The sequence below is a fragment of the Pollicipes pollicipes genome, unplaced genomic scaffold (assembly GCF_011947565.3).
Source record: "Pollicipes pollicipes isolate AB1234 unplaced genomic scaffold, Ppol_2.1 Scaffold_4295;HRSCAF=5057_pilon_pilon_pilon, whole genome shotgun sequence".
Lineage (NCBI taxonomy): Eukaryota > Metazoa > Arthropoda > Thecostraca > Pollicipedomorpha > Pollicipedidae > Pollicipes > Pollicipes pollicipes.
In genome coordinates this window covers 22,443,886-22,466,834 of record NW_023596461.1, presented here as the reverse complement: position 1 = coordinate 22,466,834, position 22,949 = coordinate 22,443,886, and the positions used below count along the sequence as shown (strand labels likewise).

The following is a 22,949-nucleotide window of genomic DNA, read 5'->3' as shown; positions in this document are numbered from 1 at the left end:
GCGACGGATCGACGGTCGGACCGCCTCCTGAGGACGGCGGTCGCCTGCGGCCGGAGGAGAGCTGGTGGGGCACGAGGGGCGTCTCGTGGTGCCGCTGGGTAACCGAAACCCTGACCTAGAGCAGGGTGATGCTGTGAGGACGACAGCCGAGGTGTAGGGCGCTGAGTGAAGTGAACGCAGTGCTTGCAGTGAAGCGCAGTGAGGTCCGGTGAGTCGGATCGGAGTGCCGCGCGCAGCGGGTGGGCACAGCGGCGGGGACGTGGCGCGCCAGCGGAGGCGGCAGTGGCGGGGCTGAGGAGGTGACGGTGCGGGGACGCGCGCTCGGTGAGACTGCTGTAGTGCTGCTGATCCGCTCCAGCCGCTGAGTTCAGAAAGCTGAGCCGGCCAGCAGACGCCATGGAGAGGCTGACGACACACGTCTCCGAGGTCTGGTACAAGCTGGCCAGGAAGAGGCCCATGGAGGAGGACAGCATGCAGACACCTCTCAAGCGATGCCTCACGACATTCGACATCACTCTTTTAGGTACCTGGAAATATGCACGTTTAGCTTTAGGCTTTATATCCACGTTTGTTTTGAAAAGCTATGTAGAAATATGCATGAGTTCCTAGGATGTCCAGAACTCATTGCAACAGATAATTAGAGCAGGTACAATATGCAAGCTATCAATCTTCAATAATAAATCAACAGCACATAACTTCAATCGTTTTTTGACCTTCCCTATATCACTTGAAAAAACATCAGTGGTCCCTAATATTTTTCCCAGAATAAAGTTTACTAGCTCTGTTACAATGCTTAAACTTTGGCTTGCTTAGTGAACATCTGTACATATGTAAAAACGTGAATTTTTGGCTTTGATGGCTTATTACCTATGACCTTTTAAGGGGTCATGTCGGTGACATTTTGCTCAGAAATGATCACTAACGCCATTTTCGCCGGAAACAAGCCTCCAAGATTATATCTAGAATTATTGTCATAATTATATAAGTCTAAAGTGCATCAAGATCATTCTGGCTGTTTGACACGGTCAGACCATCCAAGGTCAAGCTTGGCACATTTGACCTTGGCGCCCAGATTCGACATTTGGAACATTATACGATAAAAAATTCATGACGCATGTGTTCCATCCATGGAAGCCTATCGATCGCTGTTTTCGATGCTGGCGTCGCCTGACCAGACCCTGACGTAGCCGGAGGGGTTGTTACAGCAATAGCCTTCACCCCTCTTACAGGAAATGATCTATCACACAGGTCGCGCCTGTCGATGTCCACCAGTGCTCACCTGATAACTTTTTCAAGAACTTTGTAATAGTCCGTAAAGTACTTAATCACCCACTGCAATGTGATTCGGCTTGTCAAACACATCCTTCTGTGTTCAGTCACACCTGTCTGATGCCGTTTGACGAGAGATTTCAAATATTTTATCGTGGTTCTAGCCTACTCGGCTTTTGGCATTTTAGGTGAACAAGAAACTATGAAGGGGGGGGGGGCTAGCATTAACCCTGTGTTGATCATTTGGGGGTCATACATATTGAAAATGGCTCCATCATTTCTGGAAATGCTCTTACTGCACAAAAAGTGCAGCATGAGTGCTACTTGGGCCACAGGTCTCAAGTGTTATCAGCACGTCAACCGCGCGAGTGCGATCTGAGCCACGCGCGCACATGTGACATTTCCCAACCTTAGAATTGCGGCAGTCTAACGTGCAGTGCATAAATCACACGCGATGTTGTATGACCCACGTGCCCTAAATCAGTGGACAAGTAACGGACTACGTGACTCCGCAGGACCTCAGTGATAGTATGTACTAATTAATGTATACAACATGTTTCTTCTACCTTCGTTCTGATTGTCTCTGACACTCTGCCATGCTACCTCCGTGATGTTCCCCCTGTTGCTCTCCCTCGCTGTGCCTGCCTCTGACGCTCCACCATGCTGCCTTCAAGACGTCCCCGCCGGTCTACCCCCGGTCTGTCTGCCTCTGACGTTTCGTCATGCTGCCTCCGTGGCGTGCCCCCTGCCGGTCTCCCTGGCTCTGACCGGACGGTGACATTCCACCATGCTGCCTCCGTGGCGTGCCCCCTGCCGGTCTCCCCGGCTCTGACCGGGCGCCGTCCACGGCCGCAGGTGTCGGCCACATGGTGGGCGCCGGCATCTACGTGCTGACAGGTCCCGTGACGCGCGATATCGCCGGTCCGGCCATCATCGTCTCCTTCCTGATCGCCGGCGCCGTCAGCTTCCTGTCCGCCCTCTGCTTCGCCGAGTTCGCCTCGCGCGTGCCCAAGGCCGGCAGCACCTACGTCTACACGTACATTACCATGGGCGAGTTCTGGGCCTTCCTCGTCGGCTGGAACATGGTGCTCGACCAGCTGGTCGGTACGTAAATGGAGGGTCGCAAGGGCGAGCTGTGTGTCAGATGTCGCGGCCATGTTGGTTCTGTTACGATGTCGCTGTTGGAAAGCCTGCAATCCGCGGAGGACGGATAAAATTCGTGCAGAGATTGTGCTTGCAACTGTTTAGTCTGAGTGTCGCCCGTAGGCCCTTGTAGTAAAATGACCACAGGAAAAGGAAAAATCTGATCCACCAGATGAATCCGGCAAGCATGCGGCAACTTTCCACGCAATTAGCCTCAAAATGGTTGTTTAGCAGCCACAGTCCCTTTCATTGCGGTAAGTTAGTATTGCGTGCGGCTGGCACGATTTACAGCCTTTATTCAAGCTCGCATCGACAAATTACGTGACCAAATAGTCGGTTGCGTGCTAGTGCAGTGGAACGCTGCGAAAGCGAAGTTCAATTTTCATTTGGTGTGGTGCATAGGACAAAACCGATGTAGACATATACACATGATGGCTCGAATGCATGTGACAACGACCAGCATAGCGTCATACATACCAGTGAACAGCACGGTATAACACATGATACACGCGTGTGGAGAATGAATAGTTCGGTGACAAACGCGACAACTTATGCTAGAGCGCAGCCCGTGCCTGGGGTTACGCTGCCACGGACACATTTCCGCGTGACCACCTCTCTGTCGGTCGGCGCCAGGTGCCGCGTCCGTGGCACGTGCCTGGAGCGGGTACGTGGACAGCCTGGCGCATGGCGCCATCAGGAACGCCACGACGGGTGGCGCCTCGGGCACCACGGACCACTCCGCGTGGGCTGAGCAGCTCGACTTCCTGGCTGCTGGTGTCGTCTTGCTGTTCGCCCTGCTGCAGGCCATCGGGGTCAGGGGGTCAAGTAAGTTCGGATGTCAAGCCTTCAGGGGTCTCGCGAATGTCGGGTGAGCCCGGCGGTTCGTTGTTGTGAGAGCCGGGTGTTGAAAATAAACGGCCGACGTAAGCCAGTCTGAGTCTGATATGTTCTATTTGGGAATCTGTTTCAAATGCGTTTGAGACCTGGCACGTCGTAGTCACGTCAATATCTGTAATTGAGTTGTGCTGCATGCGTGGTATACCTAACGAATTCAGCTGAGAAGAAGCAAGGCATCATCAAGTGCCATGGAATGATAGCCGCATCGGCAAGGCCGGGTTGTGGACACCACCATGGACAACAAATACATAAAAAGCGACAACCACTGTTATTTCCTTAAAGCAAAAATAAGGGGAATCACTTGAATGCCTTGGTTTCATAATAATCGTCACCGTGATGTCCCTGCAGCGAACATCAACAGCCTGTTCTCGCTGGTAAACGTGGCCGTCATGCTATTCGTCTCGACGTATGGCCTGGCGTTCGCCAACTTCTCCAACTGGAACGACTTCATGCCGTTCGGCGTCTCGGGTGTGCTGTCGGGGGCCAGCAGCTGCTTCTTCGCGTACGTCGGGCTCGACAGCATGGCCATCGCCGCTGAGGAGGCCAAGGATCCTGGTCAGTGCACCCAACTTGCGTGCTGATGCGTAAGTGCCGTGTTAAGTGATACGAGGTGTTGTGATATGTATATGTGGTCGTGGAAAACATTTTGTGCCAGCAGTACATTGATGGTGTCTGGTCGCAAACACATTTAAAAGCACCCGGCATCAGTTTTATTCTCTCGATACTTGCACGCCTTTTAATCAGTAATGTCTTGCTTTTTTTGTTTGATAAGCAATTTTGCCTACATTGTCGATGAGCAATCAGATACACATGCACTTAGGAGTCACCCAGGATAGGCACTATTTCAATGCAGTTCCACGAAATAAGTGCTAAAACAAAATTCTTTCCGACAGGAGTGCTACGACATTACGTTTACTGCCAATACTTAGACATGCCATTAGTGCTACGCGACAAAATTTACAGTACTCAAATTTATACCCGCCATCACCTTTACAGCAAAACTTTGACAGCAATAGCTTACGCACGACATTGTTTCTGATGCAAATGCTTATAAGCGACATTGGTGCTGTACGGCAAAACCAATACTTAAAATTGCATAGTTTATACTCCCCATATAGTGATCACTCGTGCAGGATTTTACTTATTCTGCAAAAACTTATACGCGACATGGGCGCAACACGACCAAACGTATGCTTCAAAGAGTGTATGCGTTATTGCCTCTACTGCAAGAGCTTATGCAGCCATTGCTTATACACAATGTTACTTCTCCTACGAGGACTTGTGCGCAAAGTTAGTGATGCACGGCAAGATTTGTTCTTGAAAACGCACAACTGACATTTTGACTGCAAAATCTTATGCAGTCGTTATGTAAAGGCAACCTTTCTTATGCTGTTAATGCTTGTTGTGGAGTGTGAAATGCGTGAACACTTAGCAAGGGTGGATGAACAATGCGCAGATTAGGAGAGAATCCCAGCTGGGTGATACTGCAAATAAAAGTTTTGGTGCTGATGCGGAAAATGTTTGTTAATTATATGACGTTGTTTTGTCGATTCGTCGTGCTTGGCCTATAGACGAAGTAGTTTTGGTAGCAAAATCTCAATGACGAGTAAAGGTGTTTTAAGTGATGGTTTTGCCGTGCAACACTGGAGCCTTACATAGGTAATTGTAGTAGAATTAATGACGCATCTCAGTGAACACCAAGCCAGGAGTGTAATTTCGCATTCAGTCGTAGACACCATCCAACCCCCATATGTGATAGGGAGATGTGTCACATTCAGGGCAAGCGCCGTACTCCATGCATACCAGAGCAGGTTTGGCCGTTTTTCATCGCTTAGCCCTCAAACCTGTTTTGCAACGCTACGGCAATGTACCATCCTTTTTTCGGCCGAACAAATGTCGCGTAGAACTAGAGTCGCCGCGGTTTTGTCCACCGCAATACTTACAGTAGCAATAATGTATCGACACCATAAAGTGGGCACCTGTAGTCTGATTTCTCTCATACGGGTGTGCTTCCATGTGTTCATTCCATCCGGGACTTTGGGGGTTTAATTCCATTCGGGATTTTTACTTGTCGATTATGGCCTGCAACGTACTGCACAAATGTCGCATACAGGCACTAGTTCAAAAAGCTATATAGCTGATGAGAAGATACTGTACAAGTTTTTACAACAGAGGTGCAGTATTCATAATAAGTTTTGTCGTGTAGTATTCATGTCGATTATGATTATTTGCAGCACAAGCAGTGTCGCATATCAGGAAAGATGTGTAAGATGTTGCAGTAGAAGTAGTCATGTACGAAAAAGCCTGCAGCAGCGGCCATTTTGCAGCAGAAGAAATGTTGCACATACCTGATGTCATGGCACTCCTGGCGGTAGGAGTTTTTGCCGGACCACTGCTGCTAAAACACTTTTCATTGTCAAACATACGCTTCACTTTAACCAGCGGGTTAATCCCTACAACCAAACGAGTGAAGAACGTGGAAGACTTACAGCGATCACGCCGTGATTCTCCTGACGTCACATCCCGTCGTGATTCTCCTGACGTCACATCCCATCGTGATTCTGCTGACGTCACGTCCCGTCGCCAGGTTACTCAGTGCCGCGGGCGACCTTCTACGCCATGGGCGTCGTCACGGTGGGATACCTGCTGGTCACCACGACCCTGACGCTCATGGTCCCCTACAACTTGGTGAACGTGGATGCCGCCCTCGCTGAAGCCTTCGCATTTCACGGGGTACGGAAGACAAGGTCCGGTGAAAAAGGTCTGCCATGGATGTATGCAGATAACCTTGTTGCTTTTGAAAGGATACATGGAGGAGTGATAGGTTATTGTCTTGTTAACATGGATATGCAGGCGAATATAAAGGTACCCATGATACAGAAAAGACCGCATGATAAAGTATTAGCGGTCTACAAACAGTCTGTGGTGGGTTGTGCATGATGCGTTCATTTCTGTATAGTCAATCGCAGTGTAATGCTGTAATTCGCCGCGCGTAGGTAGGGGTGCACATTCAGATCGTCACCTCTGAGCTGTCTGTGATTATGTTCGTCTACAGGTGGAGTGGGCTCAGTACCTGGTGTCGGTGGCGGCTCTGGTTGGGATGAGCAGCGTGCTGTACGGCCACATGTACACCGTACCTCGGTACTTGTACAACATGGCATCAGACGGTCTCATCTTCCGAGTGTTCTCCAAAGTCAGCAAGCGGACGCAGGTAAGGACAGAAAGAACGTAAATACCAGCTTTGGATTTAATTTTTGAAGTCACTCACGTACCTGACGAATTACAACATTGCTTAACCATGGCCTTGGTCTTGACCTTGATCTTTCACGGTAATATCATCATCCGTGTGATATTCTATTACGTTAACTGCATTCAAATATTCACTAGTACCAATGTCGTTCAGCAATCATCAATGCCTACCATTGGCGTGACGCGAGCTTCCTCCTGCTTGCATTGTACTTCGCCTGTTTTGTATGTTTCACATAGTCATCAGTCTTCTAGATACAAGCAAAATTAGCAGGGGCGGCAAATTAGCAAAATTAGCATGCACCACATCTGCAACTCCATTATTTTAAATCTGGAAACATGCATGAGTAGTAAAGCTTTCCCCCAGGTCGTCGTGCCTCCAGCCGGCGAGAAACGCGCTGACCAAGGCGAGCGCTCATCCTGCTCGCGTGTATCTTCAGGTGCCGGTGCTGAACACGTTCGTGCTGGGCGGCGTGTCAGCGCTCCTGGCGTTGGTGCTCGACATCAGCAGTCTGGTGGAGTTCCTCTCGATGGGAACGCTGGTCGGCTACAGCATGGTGGCCATGGCTGTGCTCATGCTGCGCTACCGGCCAACCCTGCTCAACAGCGACGGCACGGAGGTGGGCGGGCGGGGCGGAAGGTGTTGAGGACGATAGGCTTACGCTGCTCAACAACGATGACACGGAGGTGGGCGGGACGGGAGGGATGGAAGGTGTTGAGGACGATAGGCTTACGCTGCTCAACAGCGATGACACGGAGGTGGGCGGGATGGGAGGGGCGGAAGGTGTTGAGGACGATAGGCTTACGCTGCTCAACAGCGATGACACGGAGGTGGGCGGGAGGGGCGGAAGGTGTTGAGGACGATAGGCTTACGCTGCTCAACAGCGATGACACGGAGGTGTGCGGGAGGGGAGGGGCGGAAGGTGTTAAGGACGATAGGCTTACGCTGCTCAACAGGGATGACACGGAGGTGGGCGGGTCGGGAGGGGCGGAAGGTGTTGAGAACGATAGGCTTACGCTGCTCAACAGCGATGACACGGAGGTGGGCGGGAGGGGCGGAAGGTGTCGAGGACGATAGGCTTACGCTGCTCAACAGCGATGACACGGAGGTGGGCGGGCGGGGCGGAAGGTGTTGAGGAAGATAGGCTTACGCTGCTCAACAGCGATGACACGGAGGACGATAGGCTTACGCTGCTCAACAGCGATGACACGAAGGTGGGCGGGATGGACCCGGTGGGGAGGGGCCGGGACCCACGTGTTGCACGTGGCAGTCGATCTCTGACAAAACAGCTCGCCGCCGTTGGCAGACGACCGACTGCATCGGTGGAGAGCTGCGAGAGAGCTGCCACTTCCTGGACCCGTTCGTCGCACCGCTGCCGTACGGAGCCGTGCCCACTGGCGCCATCTATACGTTCACGGCGGCCACCTTTCTGCTCAGCTATCTGATCGCCCGCACGGAGGACAGGGGCAGCGTCGTGGTTGTCATCATGATCCTTTTCTTCGCCACGATCATCACGTGCTGTGAGTCTGCGACGCTGCGTAGAGACAGCACATAGGAGCGTGTTTTTCCATTCATAGAACGGACCTGAGCTTCAGGGCAGTTGATCTACGCACGGACGTTGTGTCCGTCGGGGCGGGAAACGGTAGACTAAGGGGTACTTTTTGTCAAAAGCTATCAGCATAAAGATAACTACATGTTGTATCCATTCCGAGTACCGATATACGCACTATCCGCCACGTTAAGTTTGAGAACCACCAGCTCGGACACTTATATCGCTTCAAAAACCTTCTCAAGTTCAGAGGGCGTCATTGAAGCAGCGCAGCAGCGTCCCCACGTGTCAGCGTGTGTCAGCGCTCGTGCCGACCCGACTCGCCGCGTCTGGTGCTGCAGGCGGCGCCGCGCTGCTGGCGTTCGAGCAGACCGAGCCGTGCACGTTCGCCGTGCCGTTCTGTCCTGTCGTGCCCCTCTGCTCCATCGGCTTCAACATGGTGCTGCTCAGCTACCTGCAGCCGGGCACCTGGCTGAGGTTCCTCTTCTGGATGATGGCTGGTGGGTTAGACGTCTGAGGAGGACGCGTCAGTGATACTGCGAGATGTGTCACAGCGTGCTGCTATGAGTCAGATGATAGCAGAAAATGCGCTGCTTGTGCCTGATTGCAGGCAAGGGTATTCATATTTATTCTCATATTTGTTCATGAAAATTATCTTGTTCAGGTCGAAAAAACAAATGTATGTCCCAACTGGATATGCTGACCAGGTCAGAACCATCTGGCTATCGCAACTTGTTTTACTCAAGTGCTATTGGAAATGCGTGATGACTGCTAGGATAACAACTTTCATCCACGGGTGTTTGGTTGATAGCTTTACCTTTGGGCGAGGTTTTTAAGGGCGATAACTACTATTTTTTTGCGATTTTGCATGAGGCCATCACCGGCATTCCTTATCTCGGAAGAACGTGCCTGCGCTGCGTACTTAACTTTACTTGTATGGGCAGGGCTGATCATCTACTTCTGCTACGGGATCCGACATAGCAACGCGGACGAGTCGTGGAAGAAGCAGCCCCTCTCGGAGCAGGAGCACGAGCCGCAGTGGTACGGCTCGGCACAGGCCGGCGCCGGGCCGCAAGCCATCTCGCCACCGCCGACCGCGCCAGGGTGGGAGCAAAACGGCCATCCTCGTCCTCTGGATAGGGACGACAGCCTGGAAACCTCGACCAACGACCCCTGGCGGAGTGCGAGTCCGCTGGAGAGTGAGCCGGAAATGGAGGTCTTCCGTAGAAGGGACGAGCCGGAAGTGGAAAACGTCTGGCTGAGAGGGCAGCCGGAAGTGGAGAACGTTCGGAGAAGTCGGGAGCCTGAAGTGGAGAACTTTCAGGGAAGAGGGGAACCTGAAGCGGAAAACCTCCGGGACAGAGGGTTACCGGATGTTGAGAACGTCCGAGACAGAGGATTGCCGGAAGCTGAGAACGTCCGGGGAAGAGGAGAGACCGAGGCACGGCCGGGACTTCGCCGTCAGAGCTCGGCGGAGACCGACAGTCTTCCGAGCCTTACGTACGACGAGGTGTACCGTACCGCGTACTGATGTGATGAGGTGTACCGTGCCGCGTACTGATGTGACGAGGTATTCCGTGCCGCGTGCTGCTGTAGCGAGGTGAGCCGTACTGCGTGCCGATATGATGAGGTGTACCGTACCGCGTACTGATGTGACGAGATGTACCGTACCGCCCACTATGTGACAAGCCTCACATGTGACGACATGCACCGGAACGGTGACTGCTGATCACAGACCTCAGATGACGGAGTGTCACGCACTGCGCACTCACTCCCCCGAGGTTTATCTTTGACCTGGGACGCCACGCCGCGTACTGGTTCACCCGAGCCCAACGAGCGAACTGTGGTACTCTTAGTACGGACTACTGACTAGCCCAGGTACTGCACCTCATTTGGGGAAAAGTCGGATCATGTTTTGACATACTCTCAAGCTTTATAAACGTGCGGGACAACACCAGCAAAGCCAGGGGGCTTTGGTCCATTATGCCGTTTCACGCTACGAACAACACTATTTCTTGTTGCTTGAAGTGGCAGCCTGGCAGGGCATTCAGTATTGCGCTCCTGTCGGGCCACCAGCGGATCGCGGGACTGTTGTGTCACACTTGGCCGCCCCGCCCCTGGCCACTGTCACGTGACGGCCAGCCGATCGGCAGGGCGCGCCGAGTTCCCGGCGCGCCCGGCGAATCCCCCTTGTCCCCTTCTATGTTATGCCCCCTCTATTGCTATCTGCCCCCTAATCCCCTTCCACTGCTATCGTCAAACCCATTGTCAGGACCTTGCTATGGGTCAATCGGTGGTGTATTGGGCTCGGCTGCATTCAGTTTCAACAGCTAGGCACGGCAGAGCCCTCAGCCTCCTTTAAAAATCATTGTCAACACCACACAGAATATAAATGTTTCTTCATAAATTTCATGGAAAGATTCCGACTGACTGAGCTCAGCCCCCTCCTCATGAGTGTAGTTCCGTAGTAAGTTGAGTGGGGCTCCAGCCCCCCTCCCCGCAACATTGAGAAGAAAGCGGGCCAAATCAGGTGAGAAACCAGTTTGCTGGGTATGTTTGAGATGGGTTTCGTAATCTTTTCTGCTCAGCCTCCCCCCAACTTATTGGACGAAACTACGACCGTAGCCTGGACTATTGCAGGCTTAAGCCAGGTCAGCCACGTCACCCTGCAGGCATGCACCCACATAGAAGGAGGTCTTGCTGTGCCGTCACACCGCGCACCAGCATAGCCTGGGTCATGTCGGGATAGTATTATTTGTCAGGAATGTACGTGGGGCTAGGTCCGAAATACACGAAAATAAGGACACAAAACTCGCGAAATGTTGCCAGGTTTATCAGCATCTTCGGTAACCATTACCTTGGTTAGGTAGCGCTTACCGACAATGACAGCAAACGCTACCTGCCTTAGTTTCACGTTTGTTCCGTCACCGCTTGCTTATATGTCATTTCACGTTTGCGATATTTCTTGATTTGGTCTCATGGTATCAACTAATTCGAAAACATAATGTGGCAAGGAGACACGTGATGAAGGAACACAAGCGTTCCGTATCAGAATTCACCTGCTATTCTGAAACGCGTGTCAACAAAAGGCGTGTTCCGCTCCTGGCCATCTTAGCCTCCGTGCGTTTCAGATTCGGCACCAAATCAGGCTCCTGTCTCATAATACTGATGTGAAAAGTGACCTTGGAAAATTGTTGATCTGCAGACATATTTGGAATAGGCATTTTCAAAAATCGCGACAGAGGGATGACCATAGATGTTTGGGTATTAGTCCAACCAGACGAAACTGATAGCCATCCTTTAGACCCCGTGACAGCTGTGACAAGTGCATTTTTGGTCGCGGACTTTATTTGGTCTCTTATTGTGTTGGTTATCATGTAAGTAGATGGAACAAAATACAGATGGTGGGGTATTCTGTGGATGGTGTAAATCATCGGAGCGTAGCGAGCTCGAGACAGATCATGCTGGAATGGTCCACGAATGCGTTGTTTGTTCTGGTAACCTCCGGGCAAGAACTTATTTATGTTACCTTCCTCACGCGATAGTGCCATCACAAAGTAGCGCGTGGGACGTCGGCGAGTTCTTCGCATTCGTAACGAGGCACGAGGCCGTCCACGTCGCGACACGCATCGATTTACCTTATTATTCACGGATGTTACATAAAACTGGCGGCCGTCACAAACACGCTTTGATGACGTATTCACTAAGCTCCTAAAAAAAACGAAAAGCTATTGATCGTGGGCTTGTTTACCTCATGCCACGCTGGCTCCCGACGAATCGTCGCGCACCTGGTGCTCGGGGAGGGAGTGGACGGGGAGGGGGAGGGGGAGGGTGCGACCGATCGCCGATCGAAGCCCCGTTCCTGGTACGCCGGCGGCGAAGGCGAGCACGTCATCATCGGTCCAACGCTCTTCAACTCGCACAAGGTCGTTGGCGACGGCGCTGGCCAGAGCTGGGCGTGGCGGAGCCAGCGACGTGCGGCTGCTGTTGTCTGTCAGCAGTGTTCGCAGGACCGCGGCTGTGGTGGTGGTGGTGGCCTAGCTGTCGCGGTAGAAGTACTGGACGCCGCCAGGCTCTCGGGCCGCGTTCGCAGCGAACCCCCGCCAGGTGCGATCAGCAGTGACGAGCCAGACTAGGGAGCATCTGAGCAGACGAGTGCAGACTGTGTGGCCGGCTGTGGTGTCCGCTGTGGCGAGGGCTGCATGATGGTGGCGCCTTCTGATACGGTGACGGACATGCGCTTTGAGAGGCCGGTGACGCCCAGCCAAGTCAGGCCTCATACGCACTCCTCGGTCATCGCGTACACAGACAAGGTAAGTAGGCCCACTGTTCCTCGGTCATCGAGTACACAGACAGGGTGAGTAAACCCACTGCTCTGGTGGCTCTGTTCACTTTAAATGATCCGAATTACACCTCATCAGTATAATTCCCCTTAGAAACATGTTCTTCGTGCAGTTTTGCACGTTGGTTTCATTGCAGTTTCGTCACACTTGCTGTTAGCCAGACGCTAACTGTATAGCTCTTTGTAGGCTATGGCTCTTGTTTGTCAAGCAAGCGTCCTTCGCAGCATATTTAAAATCAGTGTAGTGTAATGCTTCTGTCTTGTTACCACACGGCAAAGTGCTATCATTACTCACTCAGACTATGATAAGTGCGCGAGTGAAGCGAGCAAACGAACACATTTATACGGGAGAGAGCAGGCCCGAGCCTGCGTTGCTTGCTTTTTTGCATACATTCGGGATTTTCTCACGATCGCCAAAATACACTGTGTCGAGCAACTGCTTAGCAAAAGAATTGGAGGGCTGTGCAGTGCTTGGCTATCCTGCAACACACAAAATTGACGTTTTTATGTTCATCACCCTGAAACAGAACTAAAAGATAGCATGTAATGTAGCATTCGATATTAGGGATATATTTAGTGTAGTGAAATTGCGGCTGAATCCACAAAAGATGATAACAGTTATTTCATTTGTGTGAATGAGGTGGTTAACAAAAATGCCTAAGTAGAGCATTATTCTACAGTCCTTCTGTTGATGCATTGCTAGATGTTAGCACGCATCGAGATGAGCGACTGAAAGTGCGGAAGCACTTTGGATCTTAAGGCGGACCCGGGTGGCTGGTTAAACACCCTTCGCTCGGAGGAGGACCAATTTGACTCGCTTAGGTCTCAAAACTAAGATAGCTAGAAACACCAAACTCACACGGTGGGTTAACCTGTGCAAGAACTCACTGATGTAAGAATTTGGGATTCCTGGGTGACCTTAAAGTCGGATAAGATCAAACAAGGGAAAACTCTAGATTGGCGTCTCAAGCGTTCTCAGACTTCTTCATGTAACCTCCCGAAGCTAGATGCCCGTTCTAAGCGAAAGCTAAATGAGGCCAGTGAACTTGTTTCACCTTTATTGGACTAGTATGACCAAAATCTACGAGATTGCCACTGCGCTAGGTTCCTAAAAACAAAATTTTGACCTGACTCATTTTAGGTCTGTAGGCATACTCTGACAATTAAAAAGTCCATAGAACATGTCTGTTGCGGTCCGTGTCATTTAGAAACGTAAAATCAGCACCAAAAACTACCCCAACTACCAACCGCTCTGAAGTACATATTTCATGTACAAGTTAGAGCAGAGCACGGAAAAAACTTTTTAACAATGACAAGCATAAAGCAGGCTAGTCTTTATATTGGTCTGGCCTTCTGGTGGCTGCGCCGCGCCGTTCGAAAATCATTTTGAAAAACCTTTGGGGGTCAGGTTGGCCCGCATTCAAGCGCACGTTAAACAAATGAACCCACTCGCTACGTCTGACCCACACTTTTCGTGTCTTTGCTATGGCCACTGCACACTCGTGATGTTGTGATGAAGAGCACATCCATTCATGCAGAGCAGTGTTCCGAGCTTGCGAATTTAAGGTTTGATTCTTACATTTGAGGTATTGGATAGAATGGGGGGTCAGTAGCATGTATTGTGCATCATGGTTCGGTCAGAGTGGAGCGAGAGAAATAGACTCTCAACGGATACATGCATGAAATATATATATATATATATATATATATATATATAATATATGTACAAATGTATATGTTTGTATCAGCACCTGCGTAAATATATCGCATGATTCATGAAAGAATACCACACACCAGCCCTGCAAGTGAGAAATGCGTGCTTCAGCACTTGCTGAGCTGCTCAGGCAAATTTTCTGGAAAGTGCGTTTGGTCAACACATGTTCGGCAATGAAAAAGGGAATACTATGTGTGCAACGACACGAGACGATTGGAGCTAAGAAGTACACTTGTAAAAGAAATGCATGACACACAATGGCATGATAAGACGCCTAATAGTTGAGTTAAATGATACATACTCTGAACTTTTTTCATAGTATACATAAAAATGCTATAAGCGTTTAGTTATATATCTGGATACATATACATATGTATATACAGATATTATGTATATATATATATATATATATATATATATATATATATATGCATATGGTTATACACACGATCGTACTTTAAGCACCATTGCTATATTTAATAATGTTTATCACCATTCAACAATGTTTTATCTTTTTGATAGCGTATTGTTTTGACAGTCGATGGGACACTTCCATCTGGGGTCTTACATAGCGCTCAACACAGCTACAGGATCATAACTGTCAAATTGCATGCGGCCTTAAAATTGTTTACTCTGACATTTATAACCCAAGCCACTTGTGAGCATACGCTTATGAGCAGTATATCTCAAAATCTACGAACAGCATTTGACTGGCGTAAGGTCCCTATCAACAACAATTCATCACAGGCTTGATTTGGCTTCTTTCTCATTAATGCGTCTGATTGTGTGGCATCTGGTGTGAGAGGTTTCTGTACCTTTACAATCGTGATATTCCTATGCAAAACAAAACAAAACATGACGAAAAGTTCTAAGGTCTAGAACGCAAGCGGAGGGGAAGGTCACATCGCTGTCTCGGTTTCGCCTTGTCACTATTTACTTACGACTGCGCAGGGCGCATCATGACACACCAACATGGGTCGGATGGCCAACTTTGAACAAAAATTCGAAGTCAACGTTGGGCCTCTTTGCCTTTTACTATTGCTCCCATCTGTACCCTATTTATATTTCAGTCATCGTAAGTTGGTGCTCGAAGTGAGCGAACGAGTATGGACATAGAGGCGCTGACGAATCCGAGTCCGTCTTGTTTGCCGGCTTGCTCGCGTGCTGACTTGCTTGCACGGCAGTCACGAGATTCTCACGATCGCGACAGCGCGGGCTTAACAAAAGCTTAACGGAATCTTTGTAGGGCCATGCAGTGCTTCAGCTGCATTAGAGCTCACTACTTCATTAATCTATGCTTACCGTCTTGGTGTACATAATACCAATACAATATTGCATTCGACGTTTGGATGATAAGCCATCCAGCAAAGGCCGTGCCATTTCGTGGAGGGATCACCCGACGGGGAGCTTGCTGTATGTGTAAGACAGAAGCTGTGGGCGGTATGCAAAGGAGTAGTGCAAACTTGTATTTGTATTTAGCAGGTGGTTAGTTTTGCGAGCTCGCACCCGCACTAGTAACTACATAATTTCATAGCGATTCTTGTAAATCATTGCCCCCATAGGCTACGTAATATGTATGTATGATACTGATGATTTGGGCTTTGGGGTGCACCGTCTTCAATGTTCATGTGGCGCCTATACACCATGTGTATCGAGCTGAGGAAGAGAAAGTGCAGAACACTACATTTGAAATGAAACCAGTCACACCGCGTGTTCCATGTCATGAATGGTCTTTCACTACAGCGCGCAGCGGTCTGACAGCACTAGTGTGCACACTGGAGGGTTGACCGCAGTTGACCGCGATAAGCTGCGTCAGCAATGTTTAGCGCACGCCACGCATGCAGTTGTTTGAGTCATAATTGCAGCAGTCGGTACAGCAACAAGAATGGTCAGCAATGTATGATAAACTTGGTGGAAAACAGGTTATATAAGCAAAATTGCGCAGCGGGCTATCGCTCATCAGCGAATTGGTGGAACAGCGAGGGTCAGCAGTCATAAAAATATTCCAGAGAACCGTGCATCACCATCTGTTTGCTGCTGATTTGTACCAAGAACTGGCCGCGATTTGCCTTCACCCGCCTCAGAAAACATTTGGGCGCCGTTCGTCGAACGCTGCCTCAGCCGGCCGCAGTTCCATGAACCTGCCGTCTGTTGTGGCCCGGCCAGTGACGTCGCGCAGGGCGACGCTCCCCTCCCTGCGATCGATGCCGGCATTCCTGTCAGGCTGGGCGCACGGCACTGCCGCGGGGCCACCAGTCCGGGAGCCGCCACCCCGCCCGCGCCAGCGCACCCCGACCGCCGGTCCGCCGGAGACACCCTCCACCTCGCCGCCTGGCGCGTGACCCCGGGGAGCACGCCTTGACCCAGGGACGCCAGAGCGTCGCGATCGCGTTCCGCGCCGGCGCACAGGAGGGTCTGTCCCCTCCGGTGCGGCTGCCGCCGCTGCGGGGACGGACCCACTCGCCCATCGCCACCCTCTCGCTAGAGGACCCCGAGGAGAAGGCGGCACACAACGGCGCCGACATGACCGGGTTAAACCGGGTCGGTGACGTCGACTATGACGGACCGGTGAGTGGGAGCGAGCCATACGCGAGCGTGGTCAAGTTGCACCATTACAGATGAGCCGAGATACGAGACGCGTGCGTAAAACTTATGTTTGAAAAGTGTTCTTGCCCTGTATACTACCCCGTTACGACGTCAGATCACCATCTTGCGCCACAGTCTCACCTCACTCTTACAGCCACCGTCTCTCTTAAGCCTGCGGAGCGAGAGAATTGGGGTGGGGGATCAAGTGAGACAACACAGCGCCACGCCGCCACCCCGTCCCAAGCTCGCAGCCTCCTCCCGTCTGACGACGTCTCAGACTGAGCCCCCTCCTTCCAGCGGCAGCGGCTGGACCCGAACCGCTACGCCACCAAGAAGACAATCGCCCAGGGCATGCTGGACGTGGCGCTGCTGACGGCCAACGCCTCGCAGCTGCGCTACGTTCTGCAAGTTCGGCGAGGCGCACGAGTTCTACACGCTCATGGTCACCCTCATCTCCGTCAGCATCGGCCTCCAGGTGCGTCTGGCAGCGTCACAGTCTCAGCTCCGGCACGCACGTGCGTAGTTAGAGGCGCCTCGGGGGTGTGGAGGTCGCAGCGAGCCGGGAGGCATGCGCGGGCTGTTTTAGGGGAGGTTTTGGTTTGCTGTGGTTTGCTGTTGGTGGGCCTGGCTCGTCAGCAGTTGCATGGCTCTGGTGGTGCCGAATGTTTACCTCACAGAGCTGAGCTTGTGTCGCCGGAGCTGCGATGTGGTGCACACACTTCCAGTCTGGTGTTGCCATATGTCCGCCATTCAAGTCGGCCTCAGGCGTTGAATTTGCATGCTACAATACGAGCTTGGTCTGGGTGTGGTTGTATCTACGATATCTCGTTTTCGAACATTTGCGCTTCACATCGATGCAGATGTTCTGGGAGATGGTGGCTTATGCTTAGTTGAGAAAGCATCACCAATGAGGATAGGCATAGATGGATGAGATGCACGAGATATGCATGACATATGGTTGGTGCCTTAACAATAACATGGCATGTTTCCGTTTGTTTCCCAAAACGTCCAATTTCCGAGCTCCTAACAAAGCGGCTGCAAAACTATCAGCAGGGATATGTCAGGGCTTTGTGGTGCCGAATGGTAAGAATGAATATGCAACCGACTTTTTGATATCCATAGTTTGGTGGCCAAACGACGGTAGAACTCAAACCGGCGGTTAACTGCTGCTGCTTTCTTCGTCGCGTAGAACTGTGACGGCATGGTCCAAATCGATGCGCGATTTCAAATAATGGCAGGCTTGCATGTTACGGTTACTGGCCGGAAAGGGCGCCGACATCAGCGCCATCAGACCAAAATCGATGCCTCGTACCAAAGCACGCCCTGCCGAAAACCAAATTACGCCTTGCGATGGCGCTGCCACCTGGCGATCATGCAGCACTGCCACCTAACGGCGACCGTCCGTTGCAGGTGGTGATCGGCATGCTGTCTCTGAGTTTGAATTTGCTGCGCGACTGTCGTTTGGACCAGGAGGAGTTTGCACGTTCGGCGAATGCGATCAACTACAGTTCACTGGCCATCGTGTTTGCCATCACCACTACCAACGTGATGATCTCGGCCTTCGACGTGCGCGATGTGTCCGGTAAAGACGCCGCTCCAGTGGCGGCGCAGCCCGCGGAGCCGTAGACGCGGGGCGCGCCACCCGAACGTCGGCGAGAGGGAGACACCTGGCGGCGAACGCGATATGTGTGGTCCTGGCACCGGATAAATGTGGGACAGGAAGCTGTTGCATGAGGGCAAGTCTCAAACAGGCCGAGATTTACAAGCAGAGACCGCATATTGTTGAATTTTGCATTGCTAACGTGCGCGCTGTCAAGCCTGTTGGGAGTCGGCCACAAACTACGTCACGCATTTTAGGTCGGTTTTCAGCCTTTGAGTTCTTGAATGTAAGTATTTGGGTACTTGAGTACTTAAGCACTTGACTTAAGTACAGACAAGGCCACTAAGAAATTACCGTTCAAAACCAAGAAATTGTCGTTACCGTGTAGAAGTATATTTTGTCCCACGCTTTTCGTGATCGCTAGAATAGTTTGTGCATTACTTGGATGAAGTTAACTGAATAGTTACCGGTCATCAAATATCATGCGGTTTGTTGGTCAGAACTTTTCTGTAGCTGAAATAAAAATGCCTACGACATTAAGCGGCTTTGCTGATGGTCACTTCACAACTTTGGTGAATGTAGACAATACACGTACTGGATCCATGTTGTTGTCTTTTGCGAACTGAAAATGTTCATATTCGCTGAAGCTCAAGCCAGGGCGGTACCTGCGCAAAAGTCGCAAGTTTTCCAGGAGTTTCGGTTAAAAGAATTATCAAAATGTGCGGGAAGCAAGCGTCTGTGACGTGGACAACGCAGGCATCCAATAAGAACGAACCCATATCATGGCACAAGGGATTCGCGGACGTCTACTTAAACAGGTGTATAATAACGCTGATTGCATTTCCTCAGCATCTGGTATCTTCCATTGGCGTGGTCTCGTCATGAACACCACCGTTTGCTCGGATTATCTCTCTCACCCTGAGTGCTGGCACACGCTCGTGGTGCAAAGGCTTTGATCTGGTGCTGACGGTCGACTGGTTTGAAGCACGTGCATGAAATGCTGCATGCGATAAGGCATAGGCTGTGTTTGCCCACGAAACAGTGTCTAGCAAGTAGTCCAATGCAAAATCAGGAAATGGTGCTAGAACCAATGAGTGGTTAACAGAACATGGGGCAAAGCTGCCCGATGTGAGGCACCAGAATCCTGTCACCGACAGCCTGCTATGGGGCGGCTGATGCAGCGCTGCATCGCAGCACGCTATGCCATGGAGAGAGGCGGTCGTTGCGTGGTTTCTGCATTGTGGTGGGCGATGGACTGATGAACTGGTGACAGATGTGTTCGTCGATACTTAAGTGTTTGGAAGAGTTAGGTCTGGCAGCTTGGAAAATTTTGAAAAACCTACCCAAAATCAAACTAAAATGTAAGGTTGGAGACGTGTAGAAACAAGTAAAACAAAATGTAGTTAATACAACAAACACCGCCTTACGCTTAGCAATGTGCGTTGTTAATTGTCTCTTCCGATATTTTGTTCCAAAGCTAATACTTTCTGAGGGTTAACTACGCGTTGCGAACGCAAATTTAGCAGATGTGTAGCAAATGCAGCTATAGCAATAAGCAATCGTGAGGCCTGCGCGCCGGTGGATATAACCTGGGTGCTGACATTTAGCCCACTTCGTCGTGCCTTGGTGACAGCGTCGGCTCACCGCCTACCCCTCCCCACCGGTCCAGTGTCTGCAGACGATCATGAACATCGCACTGGTCGTGCTGGAGGCGCGGGACCCGGACAGCCGCCTCTGCCACGTCCGCATTCCTCTCAACTACACCACTATCGTCCTCGCCACGTTCACCGTGTTCGTGGACGCCATCTGGTCGGGCTTCGGCTACGACTCGGACAAAACACCCCGTCGGCCCGTGGTCCCGCCGGAGCCGTAGCCGTAGCCGTGGCCGTAGCCGGAGACGGTGACAGAGCCGGAGACGGCGCCGCAGCCGAGGCCGGAGCCAGAACTGGAGCTGGAGCCAGGAGCTGGAGCCGGAACCGGATCTGGAGCCGGAGACGGGGCCGCTGCCGGAGCCGGTACCGGAGGTGGAGCCGGAACTGGAGACGGAGCCGGAGCTGGACCCGGAGTCAGCCCTACTGGAAGGCGCTGACCGTGGCCGGGTGACCTGGAGATGCGGCAAGGTCACGCGGTGACCCGGACGGAAGACGTGGAATGTGGCTCACGGACCACACTCGGGGTTCTGTGGCCTCCAGTACTATTGCAACGCAACAACGGAGAGTGAATAACATCCACTTAGTGACCAAACTACGAATGGTGGTGTCCAGCGTAGAGAAAGGCGTTCGGGGCTAGTGGCCACTGTGCGACGAGGCAATGTGTGTGGAACGCCCACTGCGCAGGCAGAGAGTGCCATGGTGGTAAAGGACGATATCGGCTACCAAAGCGATGTCCTATATTAGCAAATCTTCGGCAGGCGTCTGTTGTGTTATATATATATATATATATATATATATATATATATATATATATGTAATAGATAATAATAGGCGTCATGTGTAAGTAGATGATGTCGGCCAGAGGTGGCTAGTGTCGCGTTCGCCTTGAGAGCGCCGCGTGTTTCCGCGCAATAGCTGCATATGCTGCGTTGTGCAGTGGTGAGAAATAGTGTGACGCGACAATTTTCGTTGACACCTTTTGATATACAAATCTGAATCGCTAAACAAGATACGGCATGCGCCATCAGCCATAAGCAGTATAGCAAACTCCATATCGACCGGCCAAGACTTTACTTTTGTCTGGCAAATGACAATTTCATTTTGGAAAACATTTAAGCGTGTTTTGATGGGCTCTCGAGAAATATTTCCCAGCTGTGTTTTGCAAGCTATGTCTAGGTGAATGGCGCTTTTTTGTGGGAGCAGCAAGACATATTGAGAAACCTCACAATCCGGCTGTAGCAGTTCTGGCTTCATAAGAAAACTGGTTTTGGAAGCTGCAGAATCGCGCATCACGAATAAATATTCGCGCTTACTGTTCAAACAATTGCGGACTCGAAGTGATTGCTCGGAGACTAACGTACAAAATGTAGTAAACGGTCTCTTTTGCGTTAGTTATGACAGCCAATGTTTGTTTAAATGTCTTTGTGCCGTTTAAATGCCTACACTTATTGTCATGCTACCGACTCATTACTGCTTCATTTGTGGTATTTGTGTGCACTGGCTGGGTGTTGATAAATTTGTATCTTCATGTACCTTTCACATGCTTATCTGCACATCGCTGCTGAAAGGGCGCTTTTCTTAAATGCATAAAATGTCGTGGACTATACTTCCTGAATCGGTATTCAAATACACACCGGCCACAACGTCGGAAATGGCGGTCCGCTGTCTGTCGCCCTTTGCTGGAAAAATGTTCTCGTGCAATCCGTTTCTAGTTTTATCCTGATCCAAGTCTGTCATAATCGGGTGGATTGAAAAGGGTGTCTTAACCTTGGGCCTGTTCCTATTCTGGTGGCTTACAGATATGCAGTCGCACTCAGACTTGGAGCTCACACAGGATGCATGCAATTTTTTCTTCTTAACATAAGTCACTTAAGAATTTGCGTGTATCATATTTCGAAAGGGTGTTAAAGACAATGTTCTCCTGTTTCAAATCCTGTCTGATTTCCTTTTGACACCAGGCTTTCCTGTTTCAGATCCTGGTCGGAATCCTTCTCATGATTCTGGGCGCGCTGGACATCACTGAGAATTCTCCTACTCAGAGAGCCGCAGACATCATCAACGACATCAGTATCATGATCGTCTTCATCATCACACTGCTCAACATCGTCATAGCAGCATTCGGAATAGAAAACACCAGGAAGGTCTTTGTTGAGACCACCGCGTCACCGGAAACCTTCGCTCAGCTACGTTTTCTAGATGTCAAATAAAGTTATTTCCGCTTGTGAAATAATAGGCAATCTATTCCCATGCTCACATGAAACCATGCTCATGAATCATTCTTGTGGTCGGCTGCCACGCAGCATTTAACGCACTACGCCAGGTGTGAACCAAGCCAGTTTAGATCACATCAAATGTCACATTGCTGTAAGACCCACAGTTTGGTACCGAACATTCGCATGAGGACCATCGCTTCCCGTGGACTTACGCAGACCGCGCCATGGTCAAGGCTCGCATCACATATCACGCATCGACCGCTTCAGGAATGGTGATCAGCTGTTCCGTGATGGATGCCTCACGGACACAAATCACGCTCGTGAGATTTGGCCAGGGAGCAGGCGGGCTTTCATTAGCACTGGGCGAGTTTTTGCGGCAGACTGAGTTCTGACTTCCACAGCAATTAAGCGCGCGGCGAAGTCGGGGCTACACGGGGACAGAGCCTGCGCAGCACGCTGCCTCGCGACCGGTCTGACCTGGCTCGGCGTACTTGACCTCCTCGGAGCGCTTAGAGCCCCAGAGACCCAGGTGGACCTGGCGCAAATTTATTCCAGAAAATACGAGGTATGTGATCCTAAAATGGCGAGGAGCAGCTTTTGGAGCTGATCAACACCACAAGTGGCGGCTCGTGATGTTTACAAAGTGTCTGTGTAAGAATGCCTGCACGCGTTGACACTTGCAGTGAATTGTCCAGCGTGTGCCTTGTTCTTCATGTGAATATACTCCCGTATAAACT

The 22,949-nt window shown here is 50.9% G+C and overlaps 1 protein-coding gene and 1 pseudogene across 1 annotated transcript; both read left to right on the top strand.

The window, feature by feature from the left end:
* On the top strand, positions 1-11,509 carry LOC119097569 (cationic amino acid transporter 4). Its single transcript, XM_037220609.1, has 10 exons — positions 1-523; positions 2,125-2,373; positions 3,046-3,237; positions 3,658-3,864; positions 5,897-6,042; positions 6,365-6,520; positions 6,996-7,175; positions 7,863-8,076; positions 8,447-8,605; positions 9,050-11,509. Exons 1-10 carry the CDS (start codon positions 397-399, stop codon positions 9,634-9,636), a joined length of 2,217 nt encoding a protein of 738 aa, XP_037076504.1. The 5' UTR covers positions 1-396; the 3' UTR covers positions 9,637-11,509.
* A 484-nt stretch (positions 11,510-11,993) lies between these two features.
* Positions 11,994-18,950, top strand: LOC119096983 (ninjurin-2-like; annotated as a pseudogene).
* The last annotated feature ends 3,999 nt before the right edge of the window (positions 18,951-22,949 follow it).